Raw genomic sequence first — 14,126 nt, forward strand, 5'->3', positions numbered from 1 at the left:
TGGAATGTAAATTCACAGAAAATCTCAGGTATTGTGCCAGTATTGGACAGAATAACAGAAATGACATACATTTAATTCTATTTCTGCATGACTATGATCTCCTCTGCTAGGTCTTTTTATTTTGAAAACTTTTTTTTCCATGTAACTTGGAGAATATGAACATTTTTTTTTCTGGGAGAAGTTATTAAAGCATCCTTAAGTTTGAAAGGATCATTATGATATCTGGGCAACTGGTGTCATAGTTCTGTCTGTGCTAGTGGTCTATGAGGACTTGTCATCTGTCAGCTCATAAAAAATAGTGAATTTATGAGCTTTTGTCCTTTTATATGTTAGCTAACTGCTATTTTTGTAAGACCTGCAGAGATATGGTGCATAGTTTTAACAACTTCCTTGGTATAAATCTTAGTATATATGGAGGCCATAAGGGAGCATCATGGCAACAAGAATAACAATATAGCACAAACTAGTGTTAATAAAAGGTAAAATAGGGAAAACATTCTTCTATAGCAGGGGGAGGCCCCACTAACATCTCTGTGGAATAAATATGCTAGTTGAGGAGGTCTCAAAATCATGGCTCTGCTTCAATCTTACCTCACTTCAGTCCATCCTCAATGAGACTTACAAAATGATTTTCCTAAATCTGTATAGAAGCAGTTATGTCTTAGTAAATTTCAAACAACCAGGTCTCTGATTAAAAAAAAGACCAAAAAAAGTGTGTTCAACATATTTTTAAGTTTAATCTTTACTATTAACATTTTCCCCATCAATTTCCTAAGTTTTGAAAATCAATAAAACAATAAATCAAGTTCTGATTTGTAGCATTAGTCCATTTCTGTGTAAAAGTTCACACTGAAACTAGTATAATTTTCTCTCATAGATCAATTCTAGTCAGCTCTAGCACTCTGCTGGTTAGAAACCTCTACTTGGTCGAAGTAGTACTTATTTAGGAAATTGTTTTCTTTAGAAATTAGTTTAACATTTTTACCCTATATTGTAGCTGGCTGTTATCCAATGTTTAAGAAGAGGAGGTAGGTAGTACAATGCCTAGCATCAGATCAAATCTACGGTTTCATACTTACTAGGTGTATTATCTGGGCAGGTCACTTATCCCTATTTGCCTCAATTTCCTCATCTGTAAAATGAGCTCGAGAAGGAAATAGCAAACCACTCCAGTGTCTTTGCCAGGAAAACCCCATATGGAGTCATGAAAAGTCAGACATGACTGAAAAGCAACTAAATTAGTAAAACATGTTTAAGCTCTTGGATGCTATAAAACCATAAGAACAAATAAGGGGACTCTGATTACTGGGATCCCAAAGAAGTCACTGCATCTCTGAATCAGAGATACCTTTTATTCAGTCACTTGTAAGTAGTTAAATCCTTCAGCAGAATTCCCCATTGAAGAATACTTTGCTGCATAACCTACACTGATCACTTCAAGTATTCTTAAGAATAAAGCTTCTATAATTTCTAGTGGTTATTGCTCCCTCATTCTCCATGAATTTATTAGACTTCGGACTAGACTTGTGACTTAACTGGTCATTATTACTATTCTCCAAGAGGACCATGGCATCAGGGAGGTAATGCCATGACATGTAAGTGAACTGGATTTAAGTCAGGGAGACAAGAAGACAACATAATAAAATATATGGAATGTAGCTAAATAGCAAAGTAAAAAATATTAAAATTTCAAAAAATATATTAATGAAATTTGGAATAAATAGATCATTGAATTGATGAGTATTAATTTTTTAAAATTAATCAAATAGAAAATTTGCCATTTTGACTTTTAAAAAGAGAGAAAACCAAATTATTCATACCTAAAATGAAAAAAATAATTCACCACAATTGAAGAGGAAACAAAGGAATTTAACAGCAATGTTTTTACTAATTTACAAAGTAACAAAACTAATAGCATGGAGGAAATGAGTAAATCTTTACAAAAATATAAAATATCCAGATTAACTAAGAAAGAAAGGTATTAAGTTATCCAGTTACCAAAAACAAGAATGAAATTGAACAAACCATAAATAAAACCCCAAAGGAAAAAAAACTCCAGAGCAGATGGATTTACACGTAAATTCTAGAAAGCATTCAAAGAACAGTTAATTCCAATATTACATAAACTATGTGTAATGCAAATAAAATGTTTTAGATTTTTGAATAAATATTGTCTTGATACAAAAGAAAATGATGATGGAGTGGCTAGGTGGCGTAGTGAATAGAGCACTGGCCCTTGAGTCAGGAGTACCTGAGTTCAAATCTGGCCTCAGACACTTAATAATTACCTAGCTGTGTGGCCTTGGGCAAGCCACTTAACCCCATTGCCTTGCAAAAACTAAAAAAAATGATGAAAAAACTACTGATAAGTACTTCTAATGAAAATCAATGCAAAAATTGAAGTAAAATATTAGAAGAAATTTACCAAATTATACAGTATGATCAAACTAAGTTCATATCAACAATACAAAGTTAGTTCAACATAAGAAAAGTTGCAAATATAATTAACCATGTAAATAATATAATATTAAAAATCATGATTTTTATGAAAAGATACTAAATCGCTTTTGAACAAAATCCATTTTTATTAAAAACTCTAGAAAATACAGGAAGAAATGGAACTTCCCTAAATACAATAATATCTTTCTAAATTTAAGAACAGATATTATATGCAATAGATAACAGACACTTTCACAACAAGATAAAGAATAAAGTAAAGAATCTCATGATCACCACAGCTCTCTGGGGTCTTGGTGAGAAATTAGGTCTTCAAAGAGGGATTGTATGATAACATATCTAGCTTATTTTCAGGGTTGGATTAGTCAGCTTCTTTGGCATCCCCCATTCTTATATTCTGTCATTCTAAAATATGTAGATTATGCTTTCCAAACATAGTATGGTTGCGATATGATTTTATAGCAATTTAAATTTCTATACTATTTGAATATGATATGAACCTATGTGGGTTATTATTATTGTTATTATTCTTTCTTTCTCACAACTATTTTTAATTCATTTAAAATCACTTGGGATATTTCAGAGGCCACATAGCCAGCTACATATAGTCAATCCCATTCATATTCCATATTCTTTCATCTTCTTGCCATCTACCCTGTCATAATTCTCCTCCTCCCATTCATACCCTGATTCTTCTCTTTTTCTCTGCAAACCTTAATCAAATTCATCCTACTAGTGTTTCTGGAAAAGGACAACCAATTTCCCTAGGGGTCACCCTCTCTCTGGGATTATCTAGAACTCTGACCACTCCTCTATATGTGTTTTCTTTTCCTATTTGAGTACAATCTCCTTGAGGTCAAGGACTATCTTGTTTTTCTATTTGTAGCACCATAGTTAGCATATAGTAAATGTTCAATTCTTTTTCTTAACTCATTTAATTTAGGACATCTTCAGTATGGGTGCCCTCTCTATTTCATGCTGATCACGACACATTCATGTCTCTTCATTTTATTCAATTTTGTCTAAATATTCTCATTATTCCTCCATAGAGGACCTAATCAACAACCTGGAGACTTTTCATTAATTCTTTTAATAATTAATGATTATTTCTGTAGTATTTCAGTTATTCATATTTTGTTCTTCGTTCTCATCATGGGACCAACTCCCAACTATTGCTGGTTGTATCTCTCAGTCCCCCCCCACACACACACACATACTTCTCTTACATAAGCAATTATTCCTAATAGGGCTACTTATTATTGTATTGCCAACCCTTAAAATCACATAGAAATAGCTTTTGGGCCAACCACAATTCATCCCTCTATAAGAATAGTGGTCTAAAATTCTTAGTCTATTTACATCATTGGCAGATGCAAGTGCTTCAAATATGGCATTTTGCTTCACTGAATAGTTTGGGATCATCAAAATGCTATTCACCCCTCACCTTTTTATCTCTAGTCCCCATTGGCTCATGTGAGATTCTTAACCAGAAAATTTTCAGACTAAGTTTCACTCTGAGAGTTGTTTGGTTTTTTTTTTTTTTTGTATTTACCAAGCAGTGCTGTATTCTATCACTTGGTAAATTATGAGATGATGAAAATGTGATCAGTTGTACAAGACTTTGAAAAACTATCTATTCCTGTTTCACATTTCTATCAGGGAAGCTCTTGGTTTTATGTATAGATTACTTTCATAAAGACTTTATAAGGTTAAGCTAGTAGGCATACAGTTTGATTCTTAGTATGCAAATCTAAAATATTCATTGCCATCATTATCATATGTTGACAGGATGATGATGATTATGAAAGCCCAAATGAAGATCAGGATGGAGAAGATGATGGAGATTATGAGTCCCCCAGTGATGAAGTGGAGCCTGCCCCAGAAGATGATGCTGATTATGAGCCCCCTCCCTCCAATGATGAGGACACCATGCAAAACATCATCTTTCCTGCCAAGATTAGTGCAGGTTCCATGTACATAGGTAAAAGGTTTACTTTTCCTTAACTCTGGCAGTTGGATCAAGAAGTCTCAATTAAGCTCTTAGTCCAAGCAGATTAAGGGTAATGGACAGATCAGTTTTGGGTTAAGGAAGACTTGGCTTTATTGCTGAAAAACACTAACTATGTAACTAAGGGGAGTCACTTAATTTTTCAATACTTAAGACACCTCTCTACAATAATAAGTCACAGATCAACTGCCAAGTCTATAATGGAGAAGGGGAGCTTCCACACCGAGAATTCCTTACAACTTGATCATCAACTAACTAAAAAAAATATGGCAGCTTTGTCATTAATCTAGTTTGTGGCTTTTTTTGTGGTCTTTCATTTCTCTTTCCTTCTCTAGCTCCCTTCTCTTCTACCATTTCATGGCTCCTCAGCTTTGTGAGAGGCTGTGGTAAAGTGGATAAAGCTCTGGTGTGAATACCTATCTTGCCTTTCACACTACTTACCCAAGTTTTGTGACCTTGGGCAAGTTTCTTAATTTCTCAGTGCCCCTACACAATTATCTAACAACAAATGGGAAAGATGTTAATCAGCTCTGGTAGAGAAATCTTAGGGACTCTTACAACAATGAGATCACAGGTCTAGTTCCTACTCCTTACTAGACTACAAATCTGGAAGGTCTCCAAGACCCCTTCCAGCTCTTCATATATAAATACAGAAGTTGCATATGGAAGAAAAAGAACTTGCCTGGGCTTTCAGGGTGTCTCCACTTCATTTTTTAGGTTATTTTTTGGCAAGGCAATGGAATGAAGTGGCTTATCCAAGGCCACACAGCTAGGTAATTATTAAGTGTCTGAGGCCAGATTTGAACTCAGGTACTCCTGACTCCAGGGCTGGTGCTCTATTCAATGTGCTACCTAGCTTCCCCTCCACTTCATTTTAAGGAGATTATCAGAATTGTTATTATCTTCTGCCTCTTTTCCTTCATTCTATCACTGCCTTATTTCTGCCTCTAAGATGTCTTTGTCATTGTTCTCTTTAGACAGGCCCCCAGCTGGGAAAACCCATCAGCTTCCTCCAGTTCCACCTCAGAGACCCTTACCAGCCATTGGTGGTCGAAATAACACAGTAGGTTTCTTTTGTTTTTACCTGACTTCATCTTCATTCTGTTCCAAAGATGTTCTTAACCTTACATAGTACACAAGTCCTCTGAACTGGGTTAAATTTCTTGATACTGAAAATAACTGGGAAAATTTACTTTCAAATAAATATAAACAGGACCAGCTTAACATATTAACAAGATCTGGAGCTGCTGGTATAGCCTGCTTTCAAGAACACCAGGAAAGTCCCCAGCTCCTTCAAATAGTCCCCTCCCTTGCTGACTGATGCCTGAAATTCCTTTTTAGCAGGAGATAAAAATCTTTCATTCTTAAATGAATAAGGCATGAAATGTACAAATGCATTTTGAGGGAAATCACTTCTCCTTTCTGGATCTCATTTTTCTCATCTGTGAAAAGGAAGACTTGGTCTTTAAAGTGAATTTATTATCCTATGATTCTAGTTAATACAGCCTTAAGATTCCTAATGAGATATATAATTGACTGTTAGGAATCCCTGAAAGTGATGAAAAGATTGGAGGAGACTGAAAGGTAGCTGTTGAGATAAGGAAAGCAGACCCAGAAAGGAGGGTGAAAGGTTAGGAGGGTGAAAGACAAACTCAGTGACAACAGTTTTGCTGAGGCTTGACCTAAACATAATTATGAAACCTTCCTCTCCCTTTTCCCCATCCCCCAAATTCTGCTTTATAATGATTTCATCTCTTCTGAACAGCCTCCTCAACTTCCACTATCCAATCCCGAAGATGTAATTAGAGGTAGAAACCACCGAACACCCAACTGTAAGTTCAAATCTCTATCTTTATAAAGACCATTAGTCTCCCCTTCCAATGACTGGATCTCTCCATTTATATCACTGTGATTTAATTTCAGTGCCTGCACCATCCATAGACAGAAGTAAAAAACCACAACTGAATCGTACAATACCTCAATTTGAAAGAGATTCTATGGGAATAGGTGAGTTTATGCACTAATCATAGGTACCTTTTCCCCTATATTTCTAAACAATAATGTATATTGAAAAAAACTCATTTGGAAGGGTTTCTGCCTTCTACAGAATTGCATTGGAAATCAGGAGATCTTTGCTACTGAATGACCTGGAGCAAGTCACCCACCTTTAAGGGACTCTGTTTCTTCAGTTGTAAAACTGGACTGAATTAGATTCCATTTTATTTAGCAAATTGTTACTAATTGCCTATTCAGCAGCAATGTAGTGTAGAAGATAAAATACTGGGCTTGGACTCAGGAAAACCTACATTTGAATCGTAATTTAGATACTTACTAGTTGTGTGACCTTGGGCAAGTAACCAAAAACCTCTCTCAGCTTCAGTTTCTGTAAAATAGAGGGTAATATTAGCACCTACATCTCGGGGTTGTTCGGAGGATCAAATAAGATAATTGAAAAGCATTTAACACAGATTCTGGTCCATAATAGATGCTTAATAAATGTTAGCTATTAAGATGATGATAATGATTTATATGTTATTACAAAAGTCCCAGAGCAGACTTATAGTAGTAAAGGTGAACACACTATATGCAAAGCATTTCACAAACCTTAAAGCCCTTATATAAGTACTAGATTTTTTTTTTGTATGTGCTGAAGAACACAAAGATTTCTTGGAGAGTACTCAAATATCTATTATCCTAGGAAGAGGAGTATACTTATACAGGATGGCCCCAGTCACAGCACTATGAGAAATTTGGGCAAGTTTTCACCTGAGGAATAGGTGAATCACTCAGGACAGAGAAGGGAGAGCCTGAAGGAACCTGGAAGGAAGGAAGGGAGGGGACTTTGACAGAGGCAAAGGGGTACCCATTTATAGCCATGTGAACAAAAACATGGAGTCAGGAAAATGCAGGATAACAATGACATCACTGAACAATACTGTCATTTTTTAATATGGAGAATACACATGGTTGTAATAAGAAACCAGACAAGGTGGGTTGGAATTATATTGTGGAAAATCTTGAATGCCAAGGTGAAGAGGATCAAGAACAGTTTATACTTTATATATTAGGTGATGGGAGTGACTAAAAGCTTCTGGGTAAAGGCATGATATGATCAGAGTGCCTCATTAGGAAGATTATTCAAAAAAAATCTCTGTAAAAGCTGGATTGGAGAGAGAGAATAAGTTTATGTTTAAGAAAAAACCAACCACTTAGCTGACTTGTACAATCAGCAGTGTCTGGCAAAAATAGTTTGTCATTTCCTTCTTCAGATAATTTTACAGAGTAGGAAACTGAGGCAAACAGGGTTAAGTGACTTGTTCAGGGTTACACAGAAAGTAAATGCATGAGGCCAGATTTGAGTAAAGGAAGATGAGTTTGCCTGACTCCAGGTTCAGTTCTCTATCCACTGTCCCACATAACTGCCCCTTAACATTTGTTTTCTGTTCTCCATTAATATAGCCAGCCATCTAGTTCAGACATTCATAGTCTTTTGCCAGGACCCCTACAATAGCCTCTAATTCAGTACTTTGTCTTCCCTGATCTATCCATCACTAAGCTTATCAAATTGATGTTCTTAAACAACTAGGTGGGACTAAATCACTCCCTGTTTAAGAAGTTCCAGTCATCCCCTCTTACTTATAGGATAAAATACAAACTTTTGCTTGATTTCTAATATACTTCATAATTTGGCTTTAAGCCTGCCTTTTCAGACATACCACATTATCCTCCTTAATATTCTATACCACAGTCAATCTAATCCACTTGCTGTTACTCAGACTCTTCATTTCCTAACTCCCTGCCTTCGTATAAGCTTGTAATCCCATGCTGGGAAAGAATTATCTCCATTCTTTTGTTTCATAAAAGTTCTATATTCTTTCAGAACTCAGTCTAAGTGTCATTTCCTCAGAGAACCTATCTCAGAGAACCTTCCAGTTGATAGGGTTCTCCCTATCCAGAAAGTAAATGATATATATTTTGCATTTTATTTTCTGTGTTCACAATGTACTTCCTCCACTTCTCTTCCTAAAGTAATCCCTTCCTAAAATAATTCTTCAAAAGCAATATAATGTAAGTTTATTTTTTGTATTTTCTTCTCTAGTGTCTGATACAATTTAAAAAAAAGTTTGTTGAATGGGATTCAAATGAACAGTGGTGGTTGTAGTGAGAGATGAGAGGAATGGATGTATGAAAGAAATGGCAGAAAATGAATCAGCAAGATGGGTCAACTTATTGGATCCTAAATTACTGGAAACAGTATCTACACTATCTACAGAAACAGGGTTGGGATGGGGAGAAGTTTTGAGATGATACATTTGTTTGTAGGCATGTTGAATTTGAGGAACCTGAGGGCCATACATGTGAAATTATAGGACAGGTGACTGGAAATACATGATTGAGAAAAGCTTTAATAAAACGAAGCTACCTTTAAGGCTGCTTCCAGGGATACCATTCCATGATTCTATTCTGTCTAGTGAAAAAATGCCACTGGCTATGTGTCATCTCTTCTTTCCTCAAGCCCCCAACTCTGCTTTCCCTTCCACCCCATGGTCCACAGATGGTCTTGCCTACTATGTGACAAAATTCCACTAAGCCTTCTTCACTCCTCTAAACTTAAGACTTTATACATCCTCCACATTTCCTCAAATTGAAAGTAAGTATCCTCAGGACTAAAGCTAATTCCTCTACTTGTGCTCTTGTTTCCCATTCCCACTTGTCTCCTCTTTAATACTGCTTCACTAGTCATCTGCTATCTCTTCAGTATCCCCCCCTCATTGTTAGCTCTTTATCAACTTACCAAAAAATGCTTAGATGTACCCAAGGTGGGGGAAATTTCCCCTTGACTTTGCAAAACCCTCAAACACTAGTTTTTGTTCTCTCCTCCCTATTATTAATTCAGTTCAAGAAGCACTGCTTCCACTTCTAGATGGCTGGCTCATCGACTCCTCTAAACTTGTCCAAAACTGAATTTCTTAGCTTTCCCCTATTTTATTAAGTTTCAAGATCCTTCTCTTCATCTTTCTTTGTTTATGGTAAAATAATTTTCTCAATCATCCAATTTTTTGTTGTTTAATCATTTCAGTTTTTTCTGACTCTTTGTGACCCACATTTGGGGTTTTCTTGGCAAAGATACTGAGTAGTTTGCCATTTCCTTCTCTAGCTCATTTTTTTAGATTAGGAAAACTGAGACAAACTGAGTGAAGTATCTTGCTCAGGCCATACAGTAAGTATCTGAAGTTGCGTTTGAACTCAGGAAAATAAGTTTCCAGACCCAGTACTCCATTTCCTGCACCACCCAGATATCTTATCCTAAATTACTTGCAAATTATTGCCCATTCCATCTCCATAATATTTCCTTGCAAATATCCTCTTCTCTTCACCACATGTAACCCCCACCCTAGTTCAGACCCTCATCATCTCTTGTATGGACTATTTTGTCCCAATTCCCAGCTTCCTTTTCTACCTCTAGTGGATGCCCTGTCTAATTTGTTCTTCACATTGCTTCGTGAATAATCTTCCTGATGTATTGTTCTGAATGCAAAATTTTCTTTCAAAATGTAACATCTTAAAAAATGAGCTACTGCCCAGAGAACATGGGCAAATCAGCTAGTACAGGCTATGTGGGGGTTTTGTTTATTTTATGGTATTCTTGGTATGGTATCCTCAATAAGATCCAATTAAATTAAAAAACAGATTTTTATGGAAAGAAAAAAGAACAATAAGACAAATCAAGCTGCAGAAATGAAACTTTGGGCTGATGGCTTATCACCCTGAGGTCTTGAAAGACCCATTTCCAGGACTCTGAAACCCTGGGATGTTATTAGACTAGAGCAAGGCTGCTGAAGCAAAATGTTAAAGAAATTTCATTGAATAGTTTTTCATATGCTAATCCTAACCATCATTCTTATAACCATATATTGATGTAGAGAACCTGCAGGTAATGAAGAAGTAATTTCCTGTTCTAAAAGAAAACCAAATTTGAGCAATGCAAAGGGTTCAGAAATAAGGACTGCTCAAGGAAAATGAGAAGAAAAAAAGCCATATTAAAAATTCTATTGGATAACTTAGTGTGAAAGTTGCTCTTGCCTCATGAGCCAGGGGGCAAGGGAGCATTAGACTGTGAGTCAGAGGACATAGACCTGAATCCTCACTTGGCTATTTTTGATTTATTTGGCCCTGGGCTTACAATTGCTTCACCTCTTTATCTAGACTTCATTTTCTTTTAGTGGAATAAAAGGGAATCAAAGGTTCACCCTAGATTATCTCAAAGGGCCCTTCCAGCTAAGACATTCTAAGACCCTCTATTCAATGAGAAAATCAACACTTGCTTTTATCATGGTTTAAATTAAACCTCTTTCTTTGTCAGAACTTTGGGGAGCAAACTAATTTTCTGAATCTGTTTTCTTTTGTGAGGGACTGGGGAGTTAGGAGAAGCTGAAGACAAGGAAATGGGGCAGAAGGGGAAAGGGGGAAAATAGTAGTTTTTATGTTTTTTTAAGGTTAAAATTGCTAGAATTTTTGCTTGTTTGGGATTGGGGTGGAGAACTGGTAAAAAATTCTTCAGTTTCTGTTGGCTTGTTGCTCTCATTTTCAGCAAAGAAAAAAACGCCTTCATTTCATGTTTTAAGTGAGAACTAGAAAGTTTGGAATTCTATTTTAATGAAGTATTTTTCTGACCCTGTGAATATTGAAGAGCCTGCTACTGAAGCATTTTTACTGGGCTAGGTATTCACAACTACAAAGAGGAATAGATTTATTAGAAACATGCACATAAAAAAAGAAAAAAGGCTAGTTAGATCTAGAACTGAGGAGGATATTAGAGGTCATTTATTCCAACCCTCTTCATATTATGGATGAGGTAACTGAGACCTAGAATAAGCTAAGTGACTTGCCCAAAGTCACCCAAATAGTAAAGGGAAGATTCAAATTTAGGTTTTAAGACTCCAAGTTCAGTACCACAAATCAATAAATTAGGGATTAAAAAAGAAAAAAAGAAATCAGATAATTGCATTCATATAAAACTATGTCCTTGGTCAAATCAAATTCTTGTCTCTGGATTCCCATAAAATGAAGAAGTTGGATGAGATGGTCTTGATGGACTTGGCTTACTTGCTTTAATAGTCTAAATTTGAAAAAAAGTTTTCATACTTGAAACTTTTGTAACTGTGAATTTAAATGAAAATGTTTGACCATACATCAGGTTGTTTCTAGTTCTCAAAGTTAAGAGAATTGTGAATTAAATTCAATCCATTAAAATTTTTTTCATTTGTAATTTACAGGGAGAAAACCAATTTTTCCTGACAAGGTAAGATATCCCTTAGCATAATATATATTCATCCAATGGAACATACCAATAATTCTGATACATCTTTTATTGTATTTTACAGCCTTTGGCTCCTGCTTTGAGGTGAGGAGATTAAAATGGTACATAATGTAGAGCTCTAACTGATCTTATTCAGTTGATTTTCTTTAATACAACTGGTCTCTAAATACCGACAGGCCTGTTGGGGATCCCTTACCTAAGATACCAAAGCCTCCTTTGCCACCTGCAGATAGACCTGAGAGAACTGTGCCAAAGAAACCTCCTGTACCAATGTAAGTTTATGCTCTAATGGAGCCTGAGAGTCATATAACTGAAGATGATTTTTAAAAACATGTCTGAAATACAACCAATGACATGAAAAGAGAAATAATGGAAGCCATTATGTATTAAATGACATGGTTTTGAGGTTGGGAACTGAGGAATGTTAAGACTAAATGTCAAATATAAAGTAACTTAATGTAGATGAAAAAGGAGGGAGAGAGAGAGAGTGGGGTGGGGGGAGAGAAAGAGAGAGAGGTAAAAAAGAAATCCCCGACAAATGGGTAAGGAGTCTTAATCAATGTATTTAAAATTACTGTGATTTTACAGATAGCATTCCCAACAGCAACATTTTTGTCAGACTATTTTTAACAAAGCATCTTATCCACAGTTCATGGGGGGTACTACCACCATTTTCTCTTCTTAAGGTGGTAGAGGTAACTCCTCCAATTCTATATAGGAGTTTTCCTGATTGTCTCACTTGCAGTATCTTAGAATTTATTGTAGAGGTGTCTCATTTGTTGAAGACAAGTTTTTGGCTCATGTTTTTAGGGGTAGAAATGATAAAGGAGAGTGCAGACCTTAGAATCACAGAGATAAAAGGGTATTCAATGACCAATTCATACAGGCCCCTTATTTTACAAATGAAGATACTGAAAAGGTGTTAACTTGAACAAAGTCACAACGCTTTGTATAAATGTGAAGAATAATTTGACAGAGTTGAGGCCCATCATGTTTTTGGTTATTTAGTCCAAAGTTTCTTTTACTATCTCAGATAAGAAATCTCCACCAAATTCAAATGTTGGCAATGGATTTTAGGCATCTAATGCAAAATCTGTAACACTGCAGTATTGCTTTGGGGAAACCAGGCTAAGTGAATGTGGAAAATTCTCCATGCAGTGGCATTTTTCTAATTTATTCCCTTCAGAATGTAAGGGAAATGGTCTGGGATTTAACAATGTTGTCAAGGAAGGAGGGTGTTACTTTTAAAATCTTTCCAATTGTTTTGAGGGACATCATTTCTGTGTAATTTGTGTGACCCAGTCTAGAAGTCAGGTTAACTGAATTCTTCCAGCTATAGCTCTAACACCATTAAGTGTTTGATCATGGGAAGCTCATCTTATGTTTCTTTCTCCTCTGTAAATTAAGTTGGTTGGTTTTACATGATCCCTAAAGAGCCTTTTTAGTTCCAATATGACATGTTTCTTTTCAATAGTAACTAAAATTATGGTTTGCTGAATAAACAGGTTTTTTTGACTGTTATTTCCATTGGTAGTTCTAAAGAGAATTTCTTCTTGTTGCTCATTATATTGACAGAGAAATTAATTTCTGCAACTTTCTTTATATACCAACTTCCTGCATTTCTTCTCCCAGTGGTTTTGTTTCACATTTTAACTAATTTAAATGGGCTAGCTTCTTGGTGATTTAAACTTAAATATGCAAAAATGGAAACTTGAACATTCAAATTCTGACCAATTCCATGGGGAAAGAAACTAATTTTTTTATTCTCCCTAATTCATTTTCAGGCATGGATGGGGAGCAGACAGAAGAGGTGATGTAAGTAATAAACAACCTGCTGTTGCAATATGATAACCAATAACCTTAGTCATTGGAGGTGGCAATCAATCCATACTAGACAGCATAAAAGCAATCTCTCAGAAGCAGTTTGGGAGAATTACTGTGATCCCAGGCCAAATTTTCAAGGTTTTTGCTTTACTCTCTTGACCCCTCAATATGCCAAATATAAGGATTTTACCATGGGTCATCCAGAGAATGAATAATCTAATTAATCAATGAAGTTTTATTTGATGCTTGCTTTGTCTCCAAGCTGTGCTTTATACTGAATAGTGGGAAGGGTCATATAGTAGGTCAATATTTCTAATGTCAGATGGGCAGCTAGGTTGCTGCAGAGTGGATAGAGTACCAGGCCTGAAATAAAGACTCATCTTCATGAATTCAAATATGGCCTCAGATTAACTAGCTCTGCCACCCTGGACAAATCATTTAACCCTTTTTTTACCTTGGTCCCTCATTGTAAATTGAGCTGAAGGAGGAAATGGCAAACCATTCAAGAATCTTTAC

At 35.8% G+C, this 14,126-nt stretch overlaps 1 protein-coding gene across 4 annotated transcripts in view; it reads left to right on the forward strand.

The window, feature by feature from the left end:
• The window catches only part of LOC141506039 (lymphocyte cytosolic protein 2-like), a 124,583-nt gene that overhangs the window by 43,316 nt on the left and 67,141 nt on the right, over nucleotides 1-14,126 (forward strand). For all 4 annotated transcript variants that reach the window (XR_012473756.1, XM_074212444.1, XM_074212446.1 and 1 more), the window contains exons 7-14: nucleotides 4,246-4,438; nucleotides 5,443-5,528; nucleotides 6,231-6,297; nucleotides 6,389-6,472; nucleotides 11,743-11,768; nucleotides 11,851-11,870; nucleotides 11,963-12,058; nucleotides 13,571-13,601. Coding sequence is in view for 3 of the 4 variants with exons in the window: in XM_074212444.1 (XP_074068545.1) it covers nucleotides 4,246-4,438; nucleotides 5,443-5,528; nucleotides 6,231-6,297; nucleotides 6,389-6,472; nucleotides 11,743-11,768; nucleotides 11,851-11,870; nucleotides 11,963-12,058; nucleotides 13,571-13,601 (603 nt within the window). In the remaining variant the exon portion in view is untranslated. The remainder of the gene's footprint in view (nucleotides 1-4,245; nucleotides 4,439-5,442; nucleotides 5,529-6,230; nucleotides 6,298-6,388; nucleotides 6,473-11,742; nucleotides 11,769-11,850; nucleotides 11,871-11,962; nucleotides 12,059-13,570; nucleotides 13,602-14,126) is intronic.

This window comes from Macrotis lagotis, chromosome 1, assembly GCF_037893015.1.
Source record: "Macrotis lagotis isolate mMagLag1 chromosome 1, bilby.v1.9.chrom.fasta, whole genome shotgun sequence".
In the NCBI taxonomy this organism is placed as follows: Eukaryota; Metazoa; Chordata; class Mammalia; order Peramelemorphia; family Peramelidae; genus Macrotis; species Macrotis lagotis.